The 19155-nt window shown below is 42.9% G+C and overlaps 1 protein-coding gene across 9 annotated transcripts in view; it reads right to left on the minus strand.

Annotated features, from left to right (window-relative positions):
• The window catches only part of UNC13B (unc-13 homolog B), a 390473-nt gene that overhangs the window by 76345 nt on the left and 294973 nt on the right, over positions 1–19155 (minus strand). For all 9 annotated transcript variants that reach the window (XM_073343305.2, XM_073343304.2, XM_073343298.2 and 6 more), the window contains 4 exons: positions 15473–15562; positions 13632–13766; positions 11486–11619; positions 10441–10526 (listed from right to left, as the gene is read on the minus strand). In XM_073343305.2, coding sequence (XP_073199406.1) covers positions 10441–10526; positions 11486–11619; positions 13632–13766; positions 15473–15562 — 445 coding nt within the window. The remainder of the gene's footprint in view (positions 1–10440; positions 10527–11485; positions 11620–13631; positions 13767–15472; positions 15563–19155) is intronic.

Consider the following 19155-nt stretch of genomic DNA (forward strand, 5'->3'; position numbering starts at 1 on the left):
ACAGCACCCACCTCAGATCCAGCAGGGACCAGTGATCCCTGGATCCAAGTATAGCATTAATCGGCCCCCAAAACAGGTCTTCCCGGAGCTGGGAACTTGTCATCAGTACTGAAGAGATGACAGTTCTGGAGAGAATATTGGAAATGCTAGACAGGTCTGAGTAATGCGACATCTCTTCCAGCAGATCCTTCAGAGGGGTTATGGGGGTCTGCCAGACAGTTCCAAGGGGCATCCCCACAAATAGGACTGACCTGACTATGTTAGGTTCCACTGGAAGAATACGGATCCTAAGCCATTTTGCCATTTCCTTACTGGGCACTTTTACAAGTGACTTGGGATGTCACATCTTGGCTCAGACCCCTCCTCAAACTCAACCAAAACAGGGAGCGCAACAGGGCAAGAGGAACACCTCTTAAACCCTGTGATCTCAATGGATACAATGTCTCAGGCAAGGCCCCTGGTGATCCCAGAGCAGTAGAAATTTGACAAAAACAGCCAACACACACATTTTAAGTGGAGGTTACTTACTGTAATTGGAGGTTCTTCGGGATGTGCAGCCCCTTTCTGTATTCCACATGTGGGTACACAGGCACACCATGCACCTGAGTCTGGAGATTTTAGCAAGCAGTGTCTGTTGGACCACATGTGTGCAGTGAATCTCCTCGTGCTCCTAGGTGAGGGTATAAGAAGCAGTGCGGGTCGACACCCTCTCAGTTCCTCTTCTAACCGCAAATCTGATCAGATCCGCAGCAGAGGGGATGGAGGGCAGGTAACAGAATACAGATGGGGCTTCACATCTCAAAGAACCTCCGGTTATAGTAAGTAACCTCCACTACTTCTTTGAGTGCTGGTTCCTATGTGTATTCTATACGTGGGAGATTGAAAACCAGTTATCAGATCGAAGGTGGGGGCAAGGAAGCCAGCAACAAAGATGCATGCAGTACTTCAGATCCAACTGCTGCATCTCTAGCAGCAGCTTGTCCTTTTGAAATACTCTAAATGGGGGGTGGGTGGGTAGGTCCACCATGAAGGCTCCCAGTTTGCTGACCCTCCTGGCTGAAGTGATGTCCACTAGAAATGCCACCTTCATGGTCAGGTGGGACACGGAACATGATGTTAAGGATTCAAACCGAAGTCTAGTGAGCTTTGACAGCACAAGGTTCAGATCCCATAGTGGTGTGGGTTTAGTGACTGGCAGAAAGGCCTGGATGAGGCTTAGAACCTGGGGGCTCCACTTCTAAGCACATTTGCTTGTAGGGGTGCTGCTCATTTGGTGAAGCCAATGTTCCGGGGAGGGCGGGGGGGGAGAGGGTGTCTCCCCGGCCTGGATCCGAGAGGGCTTCATAGCCTTCTCCAGTAAGAGTTTTCAAACTCACGATCTTAGCGGAAACAGCCAACAAATGCTGCACTTCACTGAAACGCCCCCCCCCCCCACACCCAGACAGTAGAGGCAGTGTTGGTTTGTTGCTGACAGAGAAGGATCTAGGGCAGTTTTTGAAGCTCAAGAGTCTGGCATAGTCCCTGATTGTGGGGAGGGAGTTCCTGGTCTGGGGAAACAATCTATACTAACCACACTAAAATTAACAAAGCATATTATTTACAGGTTTTCTGAAAGAGAGGACACTGGATTCTGACTCAGACCATGTGGCATTAGAAGGAACTGAGAGAGCGTCGACCTACACTGCGGCTTGTACCCTCGCTCGGGAGCACAAGAAGATCTACTGTGCATGTACGGGCCAACGGACACTACGCGTTACAATCTCTAGACTCAGGCGCAGGGTGTGCACCGGGACCCAGGTGTGGAATACACATAGGCACCAATACTCAAAAAAGAACTAACACTTACAAGTCTAAAATTTTCCTAACTGCACTATTTAAGGACTATTTTATCCTAAATTACAAAGCAGAAGAATGGAGGGGAATGCAGGCGTCACTGGGTTGGCGTGCGGGTAGAGGGGAATGCAGGGGTGACTAGAAGGGCTGGGGTGTTTACACACAAACTCTGGAACATTGTGAATTCTACAACTATCCCTTGCTCCCAACTACTGTGACTCCTATAGAAGGGCTCTCTGGAGGCAGAATCAGGAAGGATAAAGCCAAATCTATTTGCCCAAAATAAGCCAGACAAGAGAATGCACTAAAGGCAGAGAAACTAAAATTAGCAGAGTCATGGATCCAAGTCTTTTCCAAAAATATTTTTGTTCGGTCTAGGATAAAATGTTACTAAAATGCAGAGCAGGAAGATGCATGACATCAGCAGAAGCATAATCCTGGGGACTGACCTCTAACACAATCTGCAGCAAGAAGGAGAGAGGGTGACACTGACTTAAGAAAACTAAGGGAACTAAAAAATAAAAAGATGATGAAACCTTACCACCATAAAAGAGGACTTTGCGAATGCGAAAGACAGGTGGGGCTTGTGACAGAGGAGAGACAAAAGTGAACCACAGGAAGAAACAAACATGATGGAGATCAAAGAAATCCGTTGAAACCAAAAACCTCTTGCCCCTTAGCAGCTAACTCAATCATGACCAGCTGCTCTCCCCTTCCAGAGACTGGCTACAGGTTTTGGTTACCTCTACCCGTTTGATAAAGGGAAGGATTTCAGAAGTTACTGACGATAAGAGACAGCCCACAGCACAGAGCTATACTGGCAGCATGCCCGTGATTTCCTTTTTCAGACAGAATTGTGCTCTTGTACCTTTTATTTAAAGCAACCTGTGTTCCACCCCATTAGCATATACCCTTTGCTTCTTCTGAAACATGTTATGCAGGAAACATGTAGGAGTTGGAGATCTTAGTGGACTTATGTGCTGTAGCCTACCGGACATGAAAGAGCTTAGCAGCAGGACTAATGGAAAAGTGCATGAATATTTTCTGACAACTGCTGTGTTTCATCCTCAGCAAACCACAAGAACAGAGAAGAGTTCTACAAAGGTCTCTTATTTCCCCTGGGAACACAGTCATACTGTAGATGTTACAGCTGAAAACGAGCTCTTAGGGTCATCCAGTCCACCATGAGGGCTCACATGGGATTGCTTCTTTGCAGCATGTTCTCCAGTGCTTTGTCTAATCTATTCTTGACCCAGACGTTTCCACAGTCTAATACACCTCGCCATTTGTTTTTTTCTTGAGATATAACCTATACTTTCTTTAGTTAATTTAATTCCATTATATCAAAAGATAAAAATCTTATAGAGACCCTGAACTATATCCCCCTCTCTCTGGTGTTTCCACAACTCAAATGCTTGTGCACAGTTATTGAATCTCTTCCCCCTTAGTAGTAGTTTGATCACCCTATACATATTTAATTCTTTCAGATCTGTCAGTCCCTTCATCCTGTTCTTATCCAAGTTCCCTCCAACTTACCAACATCTTTCTAGCTCTGAGGTGGCCCACAACTAAACAAGCACCATACCTCATGGCTGGCAGCTTCTCTATTACTGTCACAGTCAACTGCCTTATTGGTAGAAAACAGAGCTGCATTCCCCTTTGCTTGGAGTCTCTACTCTCTGGATCATGAAGCTGCCCTCTGTGTGACTGAGGGACCTCTAATGATCCATGTTGAGCGGCAACTGTTTGCCACAGGTCAGCTGTTAAGCAGGTTAATCGTGCAACCAGCCAACTCTCACCACTCAGAGCTGCCACCTTATATCCCACTCCCCAACATGTCTTTCTGTGTGAACCCAAATCATGTTGTTTTTCAGCCAAGACGACATCTCTAGCAGTCTGTGAAACAGCCACGGAGAGAATGCTGCTAAAGAGCTTTGTCAGACATACTTCTCCAAGATCAGTGCCTAGCTTGCTGTGGGTTTCCTGAATTCTGGTCTCCTTTACGTAGGTATGACATACAAACAACACTGCCATTTACTTGCACACCAGGCGTTTGTGGAAACCTGTACAGATACAGCTAGAAAAGAAAACTTCCGGAGAGGATTGTGTTCAGAGCTAGCATCTTTCCAAACCCGAGAGCACTTATACTGCCGGCAAATTTACTTCCTGACTGACCATTTCACCCTTGAGTTCGCTGCCTACATGAACGAGTGTTTCTCAACAATGCTCTGGACAACTAGAGAAACCAGTCATTTCACCTCTCTCAGGTTAGCTCTTTTGTTCACTTGTGCTGTTTTGAGGACATACTGAGTTCACAGTGTCTCTTCAAAAATGAAAGAGCTCATGTCCCCTGCATAAAGGCCCACCAGGCGCCATGACTGACAAGTCTTAAGGGCTTGAAATCCCAAGGACTATTTTCAACCTGGTATTTCCTAGATCTTAAGTCACTAGAAACTGGTATGTCCTCCTCATAATAATTTAGATTGGATGATTCTGGAAAACAGAAGAAAAAAACGCTAATGGCATTTAAATAAGCCTGGGATTTCTAAAGCTATGCATCTCCTGTAGGCACTCTCTTGCTTCCTACCAAAAGATCCTGTTCACTAACAGAGTAAAGAGCTCCTGGATGCATTCCTTTTACACTCAATATTTACCATTCACATTTCCCCCCCACTGTTCTGTGTGCACAAGATTTCTTCTTTAATTTCAAGGTGAATTCACTCTTTACTGATCCTGAGTAGGTGCCCACCCCTAGACAATGAGTGAGGATTGTAAGGAAAGGATAATTCTCACCCCACATCCGTGTCTACATTACATTAAGTTATAATGTGTCACAGTTCTTTATAAATCCTTCCATAAATCCACCTTAGTGTGCTTCATAGCACCCCTTAGCAGTGTACATCAGAGCCTCTACAACACATCATCTTTATTGCAGCCTGGGGTGTGGAGGGAAGGTCACGGATACAGCTCCTCAGACTCACCAGCAGAGCCACCTGTCAAACATATTACTTACCTGGATTTTACTGAACTCATCATTTAAGCTCACAGCAGGCACTGTCTGGAGAGTGAGATTCCTGTCCTCATTCTCAGACACGGGGCTCTAATGCCCATCCTGTGTCCACATTCCTTTTTAATTTGCTATTTTAAAATCCCTCACCGCAGCTTCTTAAAATCAACCTCATTTAACACATCATATTTTAATAATTTCCCCTTTAACTTGCCTACCTCCTTACCCTTCAAGGGCTTAACTGCAGCAACCTTTCACCAGAGCATCCCTTACTCTCCTTTTTGTCCTATAACATATTGATATGCCTTACCCTGTGGTTCAAGGAACGATGCTCTAGGGGTAGCATGCTAGCCCAGGATTTGGAAGACCTGCTCTGCCACAGACTGCATATGACACCTTGGACAAGCCACTTTAGGTCCCTGTGCCTCAGTTCTCCATCCATAAAGAAGAGATAAAAAGAACGTCCCTGTTTCACAGGGATGTTATGAGGATAACTGCGTCAAAGGCTGCGCAGCACTTCGATTCTACCGTAATGGGGGCCACATAATGTATCTATGACAGACAGATACAGGCCAAACCCTGGCTCTGGTTCACTGACAAAGGAAAATGAATGCCACAGGTGAGACTCCAAGTCAGAACACTCTGCTGTTCCTTCTAGAAAGCTTCATCCTAGGAAACAGCAACAGAAACATCCCTGTTGGCTTTGATTATCAAGATGGAAGGTGGAACAGAGACAGTTCCAAGTAGTCACGTCCGAGACTATTTCTCCACTAAAACCATCACCTGGCATTACAGCTGGCAGCAAAGGTAAAGCCAGTGCTGAGCAAAGGGGATCCAGGGCCATCATGGCAACCTGCATCACTTAGGATACAGGAGGCAGCAGCATTATGCAGGACCTGGAGCTTCTAGGTGCTCTCAGAAAGGCAGCAGAAATTAAAATTCTTCCTCAGTGGATCTCACCTATTTTTAGCTGATTCATGGGCCCTGACTGGGGGATTCCACCTAGAATTATTTGGCACGTGAGACATCGCTACCAACCAACATTTGAAGTTAGTTGGCAAAAAAAGTCTCTTGAACAGCAGTTGTCTCCAGCTCCCACAGCATCAATTAATTTGCTGAACCCTCTTGGTAGATCAGGTTCAGTTAGCGTAAGAGCTTAATATACTACAGCTCTGTAGACACTATCAAGGATGCTTTTGGTAGGAGAGGAAAATCTCTTTACCTACTCACAACTACGAACTCTACTGAAAGGCAGGAACTTACCACTTGGTGAGTTGAGTGAGCTCATTTTATCCAGAACTTAGGAACAGACACACAAGGAAAAACATCATGAAAACAGTTAAGAGCATGTATTTGTACTTTGGAACGACACACACACAAATCTATCTTCCACAGAATACATTTGCTATTGTTGTAGAGATGGGCCCTCCTGCTCGATCGCATTGAATGCACACTGCCCTGGGACAGACGGATTACACCAAGAGGACTGAATGAGTATTACAGCAGATACTGACAATGCTCGGGAGTTCAGAATCTCAGGGTACAGCTGTGCAACAACTGGACTAGAGGGGAGCCAAGTCCAGTGATCGAGACTGATAAAATCTGCTCTTCGCTCTTTACATAAGTTCATTTTTTACTTAAATTTGCATTTTTCATTGAAAGCTATGAGCTAATTTCAACATCTGAGTTTAAAACAAAGGCAACAAGAACTATAATAACTGAATTTAGTTTAAAGCCAGTTTTGATTACAATTGTTGTTGGCTTGTAGAAGGCAAATTAAAGAGCATTCAGAGTAACGCTTACTTAGAAAACTAGAATCTCCACAAGGCAGAATCTTTCGAAGAGCCACATGCAGAAGACGGCTAATACATGTTACAAAGTTTTCAGACCTACTGAACCATATGCATGGTCAAGGTACAATTATACAGAACTACCTCCTATTGTTCTTCAGCCTTCCTTTAGCTCCTCACCATAAAATCCTTCTCAGTCCACTAACTTCACCTGTACCAACCACAGGCCACACAGAAGACCACCCTATAAAAGGGGGGCTCTGCATGTGTGTACCCCTTACAGTTATTTTCCTGCACCAGTGTGCTAGGGGGTGTACAAGACACAACTGCAAGCCAGTTCTCACCGGAGAAACTTACAATTGAGAAGATATTAAGATGGGTGCCAGGATGCATTGTGATAACTGGATCAGCAAATTTACTCTAATTGTGAACTCTATCATCAAAAGCATAGGACAGTTCATAATATGTCACAATAACCTGTAATAGGAAATACTGATGGAAAATGGTACAGAGAGAGATAAAAAACTAAGTCTAAACAAACAGGACTAGCGATATGGTTCAATGGCTATGTTAAAATCATTCTTCATAAAAACAGAAGATGTGGAACTGGAAACTAATAAACCAAAACTGGTATGTCAGATAGTAGGTCTAATTCATGGACAAAATAATGAGGGAATGGGCTATTCCACACACCATTCCCTTTGTGGGTCTTTAAAGAAAGAGACTTGGGGGTAAGGGAGAGGAAGAACAGACAGTGGCTACAGGTGCGAGCTTCATCATCACGGCTGCCACTCCCACTGCTTCCTTGGACCCTGGGCCTTTATCACCCTCATCCTGACTTGACCCGAGTTAATGACAGAGGGACCCAGACACCACCACCCCCGCTACCAGCACCAGCTGAATCCCAACCACCACCAGAAGGAAACAGGATTGGACTTTAACAGCAGCAGCTCCAGGTTGTCTTAACTAACTTCTCTTTTCCCCAAAGAGACAGTTATCACCATCTTGGATACCACCTAAGGAGACGGTCATACAAGGGTTTTTTCCCTCTGAAACTTCCTCCAGCTAAAGGGAAAGGGAAAAAGGGATGCTGTGAAAATGGAAGCCTTACTTAATACTATATTTTTTAAGAGCAGGTTAGACAAACACCTGTCAGGAATGGTTTAGATAATACTTAGTCCTGCCATGAGTGCAGGGGACTGGACTAGATGACCTCTCGAGGTCCCTTCCAGTTCTATGATTCTACACATTTCAAATGTTTTAACTGTTTTTCCTTCTTTTCTTTATCTTTAATAAAAAGTTAAGAGGATGTCTAATGGTGTTTAAGCCATGGCACTCAGCAGACTGAGGTCTCTGTATGCCAAGCCCGAGACCTTGCTTAACACTGTTTAATGTTGGACAGTGACTGGGTTATGTTAACACTTTCGGCCCTTTCTTCCATCTAAGTTAATAAAACAGATGCACTACCATGGTTCTGGGAAGACCATGCAGGGGGCAACATAGGAGAAGGTGTGGAAATGGGAGAGAAGCTGACAAATGGCTGAATGAGGCTAGTAGCAGCATGAGAGAAGAGCAGACAAGTAAGGCAGGGCAGTTGTGAAGGACCTTGAAGGTAAGGACAAGAAGTGTAAGCTTGATACGGGGAAACAGACACCAAATGAGGGATTCAAAGAGGGGGATGATATGCTCAGAATGACCAGCAAGGAAGATGACGTTAGCACCTGCGTCCTGAACAGTAGAGCTCTGCAAATCCGCGGATATCCATGGACCGTTTTTGAGGCACACAGTTCGGATGCGGATACAAATTTTTTATTCACGCAGGCTCCACTGAATGGGCTTGAGGGCTAAGGGAGGAGTCAAAAATGGCAGTTAGGTGCTGCACTTTGGTGAAAGGAGGAGAAGGATGTTGTGGTTAGCAGTGACAGAATGGGGGAATGGGAAGGACGACAAGGAGCTCAGTGCTGGCCATGGTAAGTGTAACTGATGGCAAGACATAGAGGAAGACAAAGACAATCAGAGATGTGGGATTTGATGAAGGGAGCTGAATCACCAAGCATCAAGAGTGTGGCTCAAACCATGTGAGCCAATGAGAACACCCAGAGAAAGGATGTAAATAGAGGAGCCAAGGAAGGGACCAGTGGAGAGAGAAGACACTATCAGAGACAACATAAAGTGGCCATGCATTAGTCTGCCACAGTATATTTATATGTGGCTACAAAGCAGAAAATAAAGTGGGCATTCGCAGCACCCTTCCAGGCTGGAAAGACACAAGACCAGGTGCAGCAGTGATCCAGGGAACAGCATCTTTTCCCCTATGGTTTCAACTGATAACCAAGGGGCTGCAAGTTAAATGAGCCTTGACACTTGAAGGATGCTGGTTAGGAAAGCTTGCACAGGTCCGAGCCCCTCCCTCTGTCAGGCTGTCCACCGTTCCACTAGTGCTAACTCACTGAAATCAGATAAAGAAAGAACAAATGGTTTGGGGGCCATTTTGATAGTGACAACGTAACAACTGGAGGTGTTGGAACAATAAATACAGCATACACAGATTATCAGATGCAGATGATATAGGGCAATGGAAGTTGAATGCACTCTACATCTGGCAAGATTGGGTCCAAATATTATAGAAGGTAAATTCAGTAAACTTTTAACACTTTAAGAAGAAAAGGAGTGCTGGAAATAACAGGACTCTGCTCTGGGAGTGACCTGGCCTCTGTATGCATAACTCCCATTTCTGGGAATGATAAAACTCCTATGGATGAGTCTGCCTTGACTATTTGAAGATGGAGACCAGATTCCTAGGAGCCCACCAAATGCCTCTTAGGTGTTTCTTACACTGAGCTGCCTTCACACTGAGAGGTTTGAAAAGGATAATCTGCCTGCCTGCCTTTGCATCACTTAACTCACTGAGGGAGAGAGACTTGTGCTGGAGTTTTGGGAGACGGAATGACAGAACCTTCCTATTCTTGTATGTCCCAAGGATTAATACCAAGAGTAGATTTCAACACCAGTCTGCTTGAGTGAAGATGGACCGTAGTGTGCTGAGATCAGCACACACTACAAGCTGTAGCTCCATCATATTCCAGGTGAGGATGGCTGAAGTCTGTTCTATTTTTTTATATATATATATATACATACACATATACATATACACAGAGAGACAGAGAGAGAAAGAAAAAAAACTCTTCTCAGGCTCCTGGGTGAAGTCTGGGCATCTTGTGCGGTTAGTTACCATAGAGGAGGTAGTGTTCACAGAGAATTTAGCACAAGCAGGGATTTCCCAGATGGTTGTGGGAAACCTCTCAAGAACTTCTGCTGCTCACTGCAGAACCTCACACTACACTAGGACACCACCACGGTGCAGTTTTCATTTCTGTAGCTTCCATTGCAAATATTTCAGATAATTAATGGGAATTTAAAAACAATTAGTTTGCAAGTTCCGCTCCAAGCCACTCTGTCCAGCAAGTTATCAAGTGAGCAGTCAAAAGCAGAGGAAATAGGATAATCCTGCTGCAGTTCGTACAACTTGCTTGGGAAAGCTAACTGTCAGTTTCCATTTACTTTTTTGATTGCAGTTTGGAGGTTTTGATGACTGAGGCTTTCTAGGGATTAAAATGCTGTGTGGTCCAGCTTTCCACTTCCTACAGCATTTCTGATGTGCACTGGAAAACTACTTGAGACGGTTATACAAAACGATCACCCTGTCAGACTTTTCCTTTAGTGCTATTCACATGCTATCGACTAGGAACAAAAAGTTAGCAATTACAGGGCAAGAGCCTACAGTAGTGAGAAATCCCAACATTCTCCTACCTTCCATGGCATATTTCATATCCTGAGCAAAAAGGCTCCACATGACTTCAGCACTGACCTTCCCAACAGTGAGCTCCTGAGGAAACCTGCATGGGGGAAACAGAGATAAGGCTTTAATAGTTTAAGAATAAGGGGCATTTTCATTCAGCTCTGAGCTAATCTATCTACTGAAAGATTCAACACAACAGAAATTTCCTTCATCCTGTGAAGATAAAAGGCAGGTATCTGGAAAGTGCCAATTGGACTCTGTGCTATAGATTAAACAGATTGAAAATATTCCTGCTACTGTAACTATGTTTTTAATCTACAAGACTAGCTATTGCACGGCTGTTCTCTAGAAGTAGCTACATACTATAATTCTGTAGTATTATGTCAAAATGTTTATCCCTCTTATACCTTTTTTCTTTTCCCCTTACAAAACTAGGTTTCTTGTCACTGTTGGGATTAGTGTGCAACATTGCCAACAGGCTAACACTAAGCAGGTGCACCTGCAAAATCCCGAATGTGTAATCTGCCCCTTTGTCTGCAGGAAACATGGTGGGTTGCTGGAGACAGCTGAATGGAAAGTATCTGACATCTTCCTCACCAAAGAGAAGAAGTGGATCCTTTTGCCCTGAACAAAGCCATCCCCACCCACTGAACTTTCTCAGTTCAGCATAAAACATGGACACACCTAAATCACAGCACAAAGTGCTGCCACCACAGGACCAAGTATGTGTGTTAGAAAAGTGCATCCCAGAAAACTGTACAAGAAAAAACAACTCTCACCCCATTTTCAGGTGTCTCACTGAGTTCAGGATTGTAATAACCAAGGTGTATGGGTTCGAACTCCATCAAAACTGAACCTTTTGAAACTCTTCCATCCCAATCAAAAAGAATTATTTATATAGACAGACAAATAAGACAGAAAGACAGACAGACAAGATAAGTATTCTCTATAAATACACAAATAACAGAAAAGATAGAAGACAGTTTCACAAATAAAACACAATAGACAAAGAGTTTACTTCTAGTATTAGCCATAAAGAACATGGAGGATTCTTACTGGTTCAGCACAGGGGTATATGAATTTTTATCTTCTTCTATAATGGAAACTATGAGAGTGATGAGTTTAGGCCAGAAATCCAGGTTCCTGATGCTGGGGCCTTGCTCCTCAGGAGGAAGGTCCTGATTTTTGTTCTGGAAAGGAAGTCGTGAGAAACTGAATACTGAATTTAAACAAATATGACTTCTTATCAGGCCTGCGGGTTTCCTGTGAACTGCACATGCTGCATCCTTTGCCACTTTCTTCTGAAGTTTCCATATTATGGCTCTGTCTTGACAAGCTACCTGATCTAACACAAAATATCATAAAACGCAGATTATGCTGCTAAAAGGCAAGCCTTGCGTAACTCTGGTATTAAAATGGCCATTTCTTTCTTGTTTACTGCATTGGGACCAGGGACTTGTTTCTGGACATCTCATGACGTGCTTTCTTGCCTAAACTATTTCTAACTATTTCTATTTCTAACCACTTCTAATTGGATCACAGATATTTACTAATCTATCCACAATGACAAACAATGCATCTCTTCATGCCATCTGCACATTACGGTAAATGGAACAATTTGGATCGATGTAGCTATAGTGTAGAGTTGCACCAACCACCATGAACGATACTCAAGGGATAAACTAGATTCAGTAAAACAAGATAGAACTCTGTGCCTGAAGACTCATGTAATTTAAACCCTATTCCTTCTGTTAGCTTACTATGCGTTCTAATTAGCTGTTGCTGAATGAACATTATATCAAATCTACTCTTTCAATAGACTGCTCCAATCATGGAATAAAACATCTGTGGTTTTTGAAAATGATCTCTAAAGCAATTAGTGACAGTAAAACAATCATCCTCTTTCATTCACCGCAATCAATGCTCATCAATTGGCTACAGCTGATGTGCATTCATAGAATCATAGAATCATAGAATATCAGGGTTGGAAGGGACCCCAGAAGGTCATCTAGTCCAACCCCCTGCTCGAAGCAGGACCAATTCCCAGTTAAATCATCCCAGCCAGGGCTTTGTCACGCCTGACCTTAAAAACCTCTAAGGAAGGAGATTCCACCACCTCCCTAGGCAACGCATTCCAGTGTTTCACCACCCTCTTAGTCAAAAAGTTTTTCCTAATATCCAATCTAAACCTCCCCCACTGCAACTTGAGACCATTACTCCTCATTCTGTCATCTGCTACCATTGAGAACAGTCTAGAGCCATCCTCTTTGGAACCCCCTTTCAGGTAGTTGAAAGCAGCTATCAAATCCCCCCTCATTCTTCTCTTCTGCAGGCTAAACAATCCCAGCTCCCTCAGCCTCTCCTCATAACTCATGTGTTCCAGACCCCTAATCATTTTTGTTGCCCTTCGCTGGACTCTCTCCAATTTATCCACATCCTTCTTGAAGTGTGGGGCCCAAAACTGGACACAGTACTCCAGATGAGGCCTCACCAATGTCGAATAGAGGGGGACGATTACGTCCCTCGATCTGCTCGCTATGCCCCTACTTATACATCCCAAAATGCCATTGGCCTTCTTGGCAACAAGGGCACACTGCTGACTCATATCCAGCTTCTCGTCCACTGTCACCCCTAGGTCCTTTTCTGCAGAACTGCTGCCTAGCCATTCGGTCCCTAGTCTGTAGCTGTGCATTGGGTTCTTCCGTCCTAAGTGCAAGACCCTGCACTTATCCTTATTGAACCTCATCAGATTTCTTTTGGCCCAATCCTCCAATTTGTCTAGGTCTTTCTGTATCCTATCCCTCCCCTCCAGCGTATCTACCACTCCTCCCAGTTTAGTATCATCCGCAAATTTGCTGAGAGTGCAATCCACACCATCCTCCAGATCATTTATGAAGATATTGAACAAAACCGGCCCCAGGACCGACCCTTGGGGCACTCCACTTGATACCGGCTGCCAACTAGATATGGAGCCATTGATCACTACCCGTTGAGCCCGACAATCTAGCCAGCTTTCTACACACCTTATAGTGCATTCATCCAGCCCATACTTCCTTAACTTGCTGACAAGAATACTGTGGGAAGTATTCAGAAGATCACAGGCCACAAAATTTAGTCTATGCTGGTTTATCTTCAGATATCATTTACAACATTATCTCAAGCCACTCAGCCTTGATTTTTGCACATCTATCCATCTACTCACAGGATCTGTCTGGTACTCGCGACTATACAGTTCATGGCAATTGTTGAAGATGTATTCATAGGTTGAGTTGAGACAGGCCTTCACACAGTCCTTTACTACTTGGCTGGCTCGAGGTGGGCTCTGTAGCTCTTGAACCTGGCAGGGAGCAGGAATAAAGTTAAAGAGATACTGCTCATGCGTCGTAAGAGGAAGAGGGCTTTAACCCAGGACTTGAGAGAGACTGGTTCAATTCCTTGTGATGCCTCAGTGACCTATGAACCTGAACAAGTCACTTAGTGTCTCTGAGCCTCAGCTCCTCACCTGCAAAACAGGGATAACAGCACAACCCTACCTCACAGGGATGTTGTAAGCATAAACAGCATTAAAGATTGTGAGGCACTCCGATATTACAGTCATGGGGTCCAGATAAGGAGCTAAACTAGACAGCTGTATCTAGAAACATAGGTTAGAAGGGCAAGGCACACAGTACTGCTATGTGAGGTTCAAGGGACTTCATGAAATCAGGACACAAACATCAAAGTCTCTCCCACTGCAAAAGACAGTCCAGAGAAAGACTCCATCAGAGCTCATGACATTTGATCAGCCAAGAGTTCCCAGAACATCTCATGTTATTTTTTAAAATCCACAATGGTGCCTTCTAATTCAGGAATTCATTTGACCTCTTTGTTAACAACTTTAAAATGTGGATTAGAGCCATTAATAATAGTGTGCAGACATGTACAGCCTTTTCCCTCTTGCAGCCCTCATTCTTTTTGCTTTATACTTATTATTCTACCTCACACTCACAATGCACATCTATTCTAAAAGGCTTTGCAAGCATCAGATTTGGGATAAGACCATGTCCTGAAACACACTTGGTTTTACATTTGGTCCTGTTTTTTTTTTTGTTTTGTTTTTTTCTTAATTTCTAACCGTTCTAAGTAGAAAGCAGAGTTTGGGAACAATTTTAGCATTTTACAGAAATCTTGTATGGATTATGGGGACTTTCAAATGCAGCACACGCTATAAGACGACATTTAGTTAGTTTATCTGGTGCTTTTTCATAAGAGATAAAACACGTTCCTTGCCTGAAGAACTTACAGTCAGACTTGATAAAGCACATTTTGAAATGCCATGAATGAAAACTCATTTAAAAAAAAAGGTGAAGATGGCTAAGTGACAACAGTGTTCTCATCCATCACATCATCTTCGGAAACCAAGCATTTAAAAACAAGGCAATGAATAATTAAAGATATCAAATCTTATGCTGCCCTCATAAAAAACAAATATAAGCACAAAAAAGACATTTCATTATTGCACAATGACCTTACCTGTGAGCCATGACTCTCTATTAATCAAGTAATTATTTGCGTTATCTTAATTTCAGTATATATTTCCTTTTGAGAGATACAGTTAAATGAGAAATATTATTGCTTAATATATTTATCAGACCATAGAAGTTTTTGTACAGACTTAATTGTTGTTTATTGATACGGCTGGAAATGTAGTTTTACAGGAAAAGTTTATAAGTCAATAAATGGTAAAATTACATATCCTACCTGGGTACAGAAAAATTGTATGTTTCTTTGTCAGAAGGATTTTGTGATTACTGATGATGAAAAGTATTTATTTTGCATCAGAGTTAGGAGTATTAAGTTGTGACACTGATAAGAATGTTTACGTTTACTACGTGGGCAGCACAAGATTGCTGTTGCCTGCGACTAGTCATTTCCACGCAGAAAAGGGTTTGGCTTTGGAGAATAACGGGTTAGTTCTTCATTGCAGTAAGCAGGCTTTTCTCTGAATAGTATAGGACAATGACACACACACACTGGAATATTATCGCTGTGATGAATCCTCACCTTCATTCTGAAAAATGTGATGCTGGTCAGCAAGTCCACTGTGGATTTCAAGTCCTGTAACCGCTCAGGGCTGCTGGCTGGGAAATTGTTCTGTTGGCATAAAAGTGAAGCCACACCTGAAAGAGCAATCAGACGTCCACACAAACTCTCCCGCCCATTCAGAATAAACATGTTAAAAACCCTTGGAAACGTATCGAGCCCAGGAGCTTCTATCACTCAAAACCATGCTCAGTAAATAAAGGTCTTCACATTGAACAAGGTAAGACCTTTTCACTGCAAGAGTTCATCTGTTTAATTAAAAAGTTCTTCATGTGAATTTAGTGTTCATGAAAGGTAGCAGACTGATAGTCATAAGAACAGCCACACGGAGTCAGACCAATGGTCCATCCAGCCCAATATCCTGACTCCCAATAGTGGTGGGTGCTCGATGATTCACAGGGAATGAACAGAACAGGGCAATTATCGAATGATCCATCCCCTGTCGTCCAGTTGCAGCTTCTGGCAGTGACACACTTAGGAACGCCCAGAAAATGGGGTTGTGTCCTGACCATCTTGGCTAATAGCCATTGTTGGACCTGTCCTCCAGGAACTGATCTAATTATTTTTTTAACCCAATTATAGTTTTGGCCTTCACAACATCCCCTGGCAACGAGTTCCATAGATTGACTGCATTGCGTGAAGTACTTTCTTATGTTTGCTTTCAACCTGCTGCATCCCAATTGCATTGGGTGACCACTGGCCTTGTGTTATGTGAAGGGGTGATCTCTTTTCTAAGTTGAACAGTTCCAGTCTTCTGCAACATTCCTGGTATGTAGAACAGGAGGACTTGTGGCACCTTAGAGAAACAAATTTAGTCTCTAAGGTGCCACAAGTCCTCCTTTTCTTTTTGCGGATACAGACTAACACGGCTGCTACTCTGAATTCCTCATATGGAAACTGTTCCATAACCTTAATTTTTGTTGCCCTTCTCTGTACTTTTTCCAACTCTAATATATCTGTTTTGAGACTGGGTGACCAGAACTGCATGCTGTATTCCAGGTGTGGGTGTACCATGGATGTATATAGCATCATTATGATATTTTCTGTATTAATATCTATCCCTATTCAAATAGGTCCTAGCAATGTTAGCTTTTTTGACTGCCACTGCACATTGAGCAGATGTTTTCAAAGAACTATCCATGATGACTCCAAGATCTTTCTTGAATGGTAACAGCTGGTTTAGACCCCACCATTTTGTATTTATAGTTGGTATGATTTTTTCCCAATGTGCATTATTTGCATTCATCAACGCTGAACTTCATCTGCCATTTTGTTGCCCATTCACCCAGTTTTATGAGATCCCGTTGTAACTCTTCAGAGTGTGCTTTGGACTTAACTATCTTGAGTAATTTTCTATCCTCTGCAAATTTTGCCACATCACTGTTTACCCACTTTTCCCAGATCATCTGTGAATATGTTGAACAGCACTGGTCCCAGTAGAGATCCTTGTAGGATTCTCTTCTTTATTAAAGTTTCAACCAAAGAGCGCCTCTGGAGCCTTTTTAAAAAATTGGTGTTACGTTAGCCATCCTCCAGCAATCTAGTACAGAAGTTCTGCAATTTCATATGCGAGTTCCTTCAGAATTCTTGGGTGAATACCCACTGATGCTGGTGACTTATTACTGTGTAATTTATCAATTTGTTCCAAAACCTCCTCTACTGGACACTTCAATCTGGGATAGTTCCTAAGATGTGTCACCTAAAAAGAATGGCTCAGGTGTAGGAATCTCCCTCGCATCCTCAGCAGTGAAGACCAATGCAAAGAATTCATTTAGCTTTTCTACAACAGCCTTGTCTTCCTTGAGTGTTCCTATAGCACCTCCGCTATCCAATGGCCCCACTGGTTGTTTGGTCCAGCTTCTAATGTACTTAAATTTATTTTTGATGTTGGTTTTAGTGTCTTATTAATTGCTATTTAAATTCTTTTTTGGCCTGCCTAATTACACTTTTACACTTGACTTGCCTGAGTTTATGCTCCCTTCTATTTTCCTCAGTGGGATTTTACTTCCAGTTTTTAAAGGATGTCTTTTTGTCTCTAACCTTCTCTTTTACTCTGTTTAGCCATAGTGAAGGGGTCTTTTTTTGGTCTCCGTCATATTTTTTATGTGGTGTATACATTTAGTTGAAGCCTCTATTATGATGTATTTTAAAAGTTTCCATGCAGCTTGTGACTGTTTGTTTGAATGTCCCTTTAGCCTGTGCCTCCTCATTTTTGAAGTTTGATGCTACTGTGGTGGGTTTCTTTGGTATTTCCTCCCCCCAACAAGGATGTTAAACTTAACTACATCATGGTCGCTATTACCAAGCGGTCCAGCTCTATTCACCTCCTTGGACCAGATCCTGTGCTCCATTTAGGACTAAATCAAGAATTGCCTCTCCCCTCATGGGTTCCAGGACTAGCTGCTCCCAGAAGCAGTCATTGATGGTGTCTAGAAATTTTCTCTCTCCAACCTACCCTGAGGTGACATCTTCCCAGTCAATATGGGGATAGATGAAATCCACCATTTTTATTGGGTTTTCTAGTCTCTCTAATCTCCCTCAGTATTTCAGAATCACCATCCTGGTGAGGTGGTCAGTAATATATTCCTACTGCTTTACTCTTATTAGTCATGCATGAAATTTCTATCCAGAGAGTCTCTATAGTACAGTTTGAGTCATTTAAGATTTTTACTACACTGGACTCTATGCTTTCTTTCACATACAGAGCCACACCCTCACCAGTATGATCTACTCCATCATTCCTGCATATTTTGTACCTTGGTATTACTGTGTCCTATTGATTATCATCAATCCACCAATTTTCTGTGATGCCTATTATATCGATATCCTCATTTAACACCAGGCACTCAAGTTCACCCATCTTAGTATTTATATTTCTTGCATTTATATAGAAGCACTTACAAACTTTGTCAATATTTAGTGCTCTGGCTTCATGTGATGTAATTGACTAGGACTCTTTCATTTGACTTTCTTTTCAGTTCCTACCTGTACTTTATCAACTTCTGTCCTCTCTTCTTTATATATAGAGGAGCCTCTTTAATAAATCCTCCCCTAAGGGATGTCTCTGTCTGAACCATGTACTCCTCTGCATCTGTCCTTAATTAAAAACTGCTCTACAAGCTTTTAATTTTACAATCCAGTGATCTGGTTCCATTTCAGGCCAGAAGGCCTTTATTTCCCCATAGAACAAGTACAGAATAAGCAGCAACAGAGCATGCTTCCTCACCTTCCCCTGACAACATACCTAGTTCTGGGCTGGAGCCTGATCTCAAACTAACTGCTTGAGAAGGCTTTGTTTTTCCCCACAGCTCAGTTTTTGGCCGCTCTTTGGAGACAGCCAATAAGGATGCCAGGTGTGGTGGGATTTGTGATTTCCAGTGATATAGAAAAGAAGATCTGAATCCCATTTACAATCCTCTCACATAGCCAGATGTCAGCTACCAAGACTCAGACTCTAATGCCAGACGGGACCATTCTGATAATCTAATCTGAGGTTGTGCAAAACTCAGGCCATAGGAATTCCCTGAATTACTTCCTGTTTGAACTAAGGGAAATCTTTTATGGAAACATCCAGTCTTGATTTGAAAATTGCCAGTGATAGAGAATCCACAATAACCTTTTGTCAGTTGTTCTGATGGCTAATT

This window comes from Lepidochelys kempii, chromosome 5 (assembly GCF_965140285.1).
Source record: "Lepidochelys kempii isolate rLepKem1 chromosome 5, rLepKem1.hap1, whole genome shotgun sequence".
Lineage (NCBI taxonomy): Eukaryota > Metazoa > Chordata > Testudines > Cheloniidae > Lepidochelys > Lepidochelys kempii.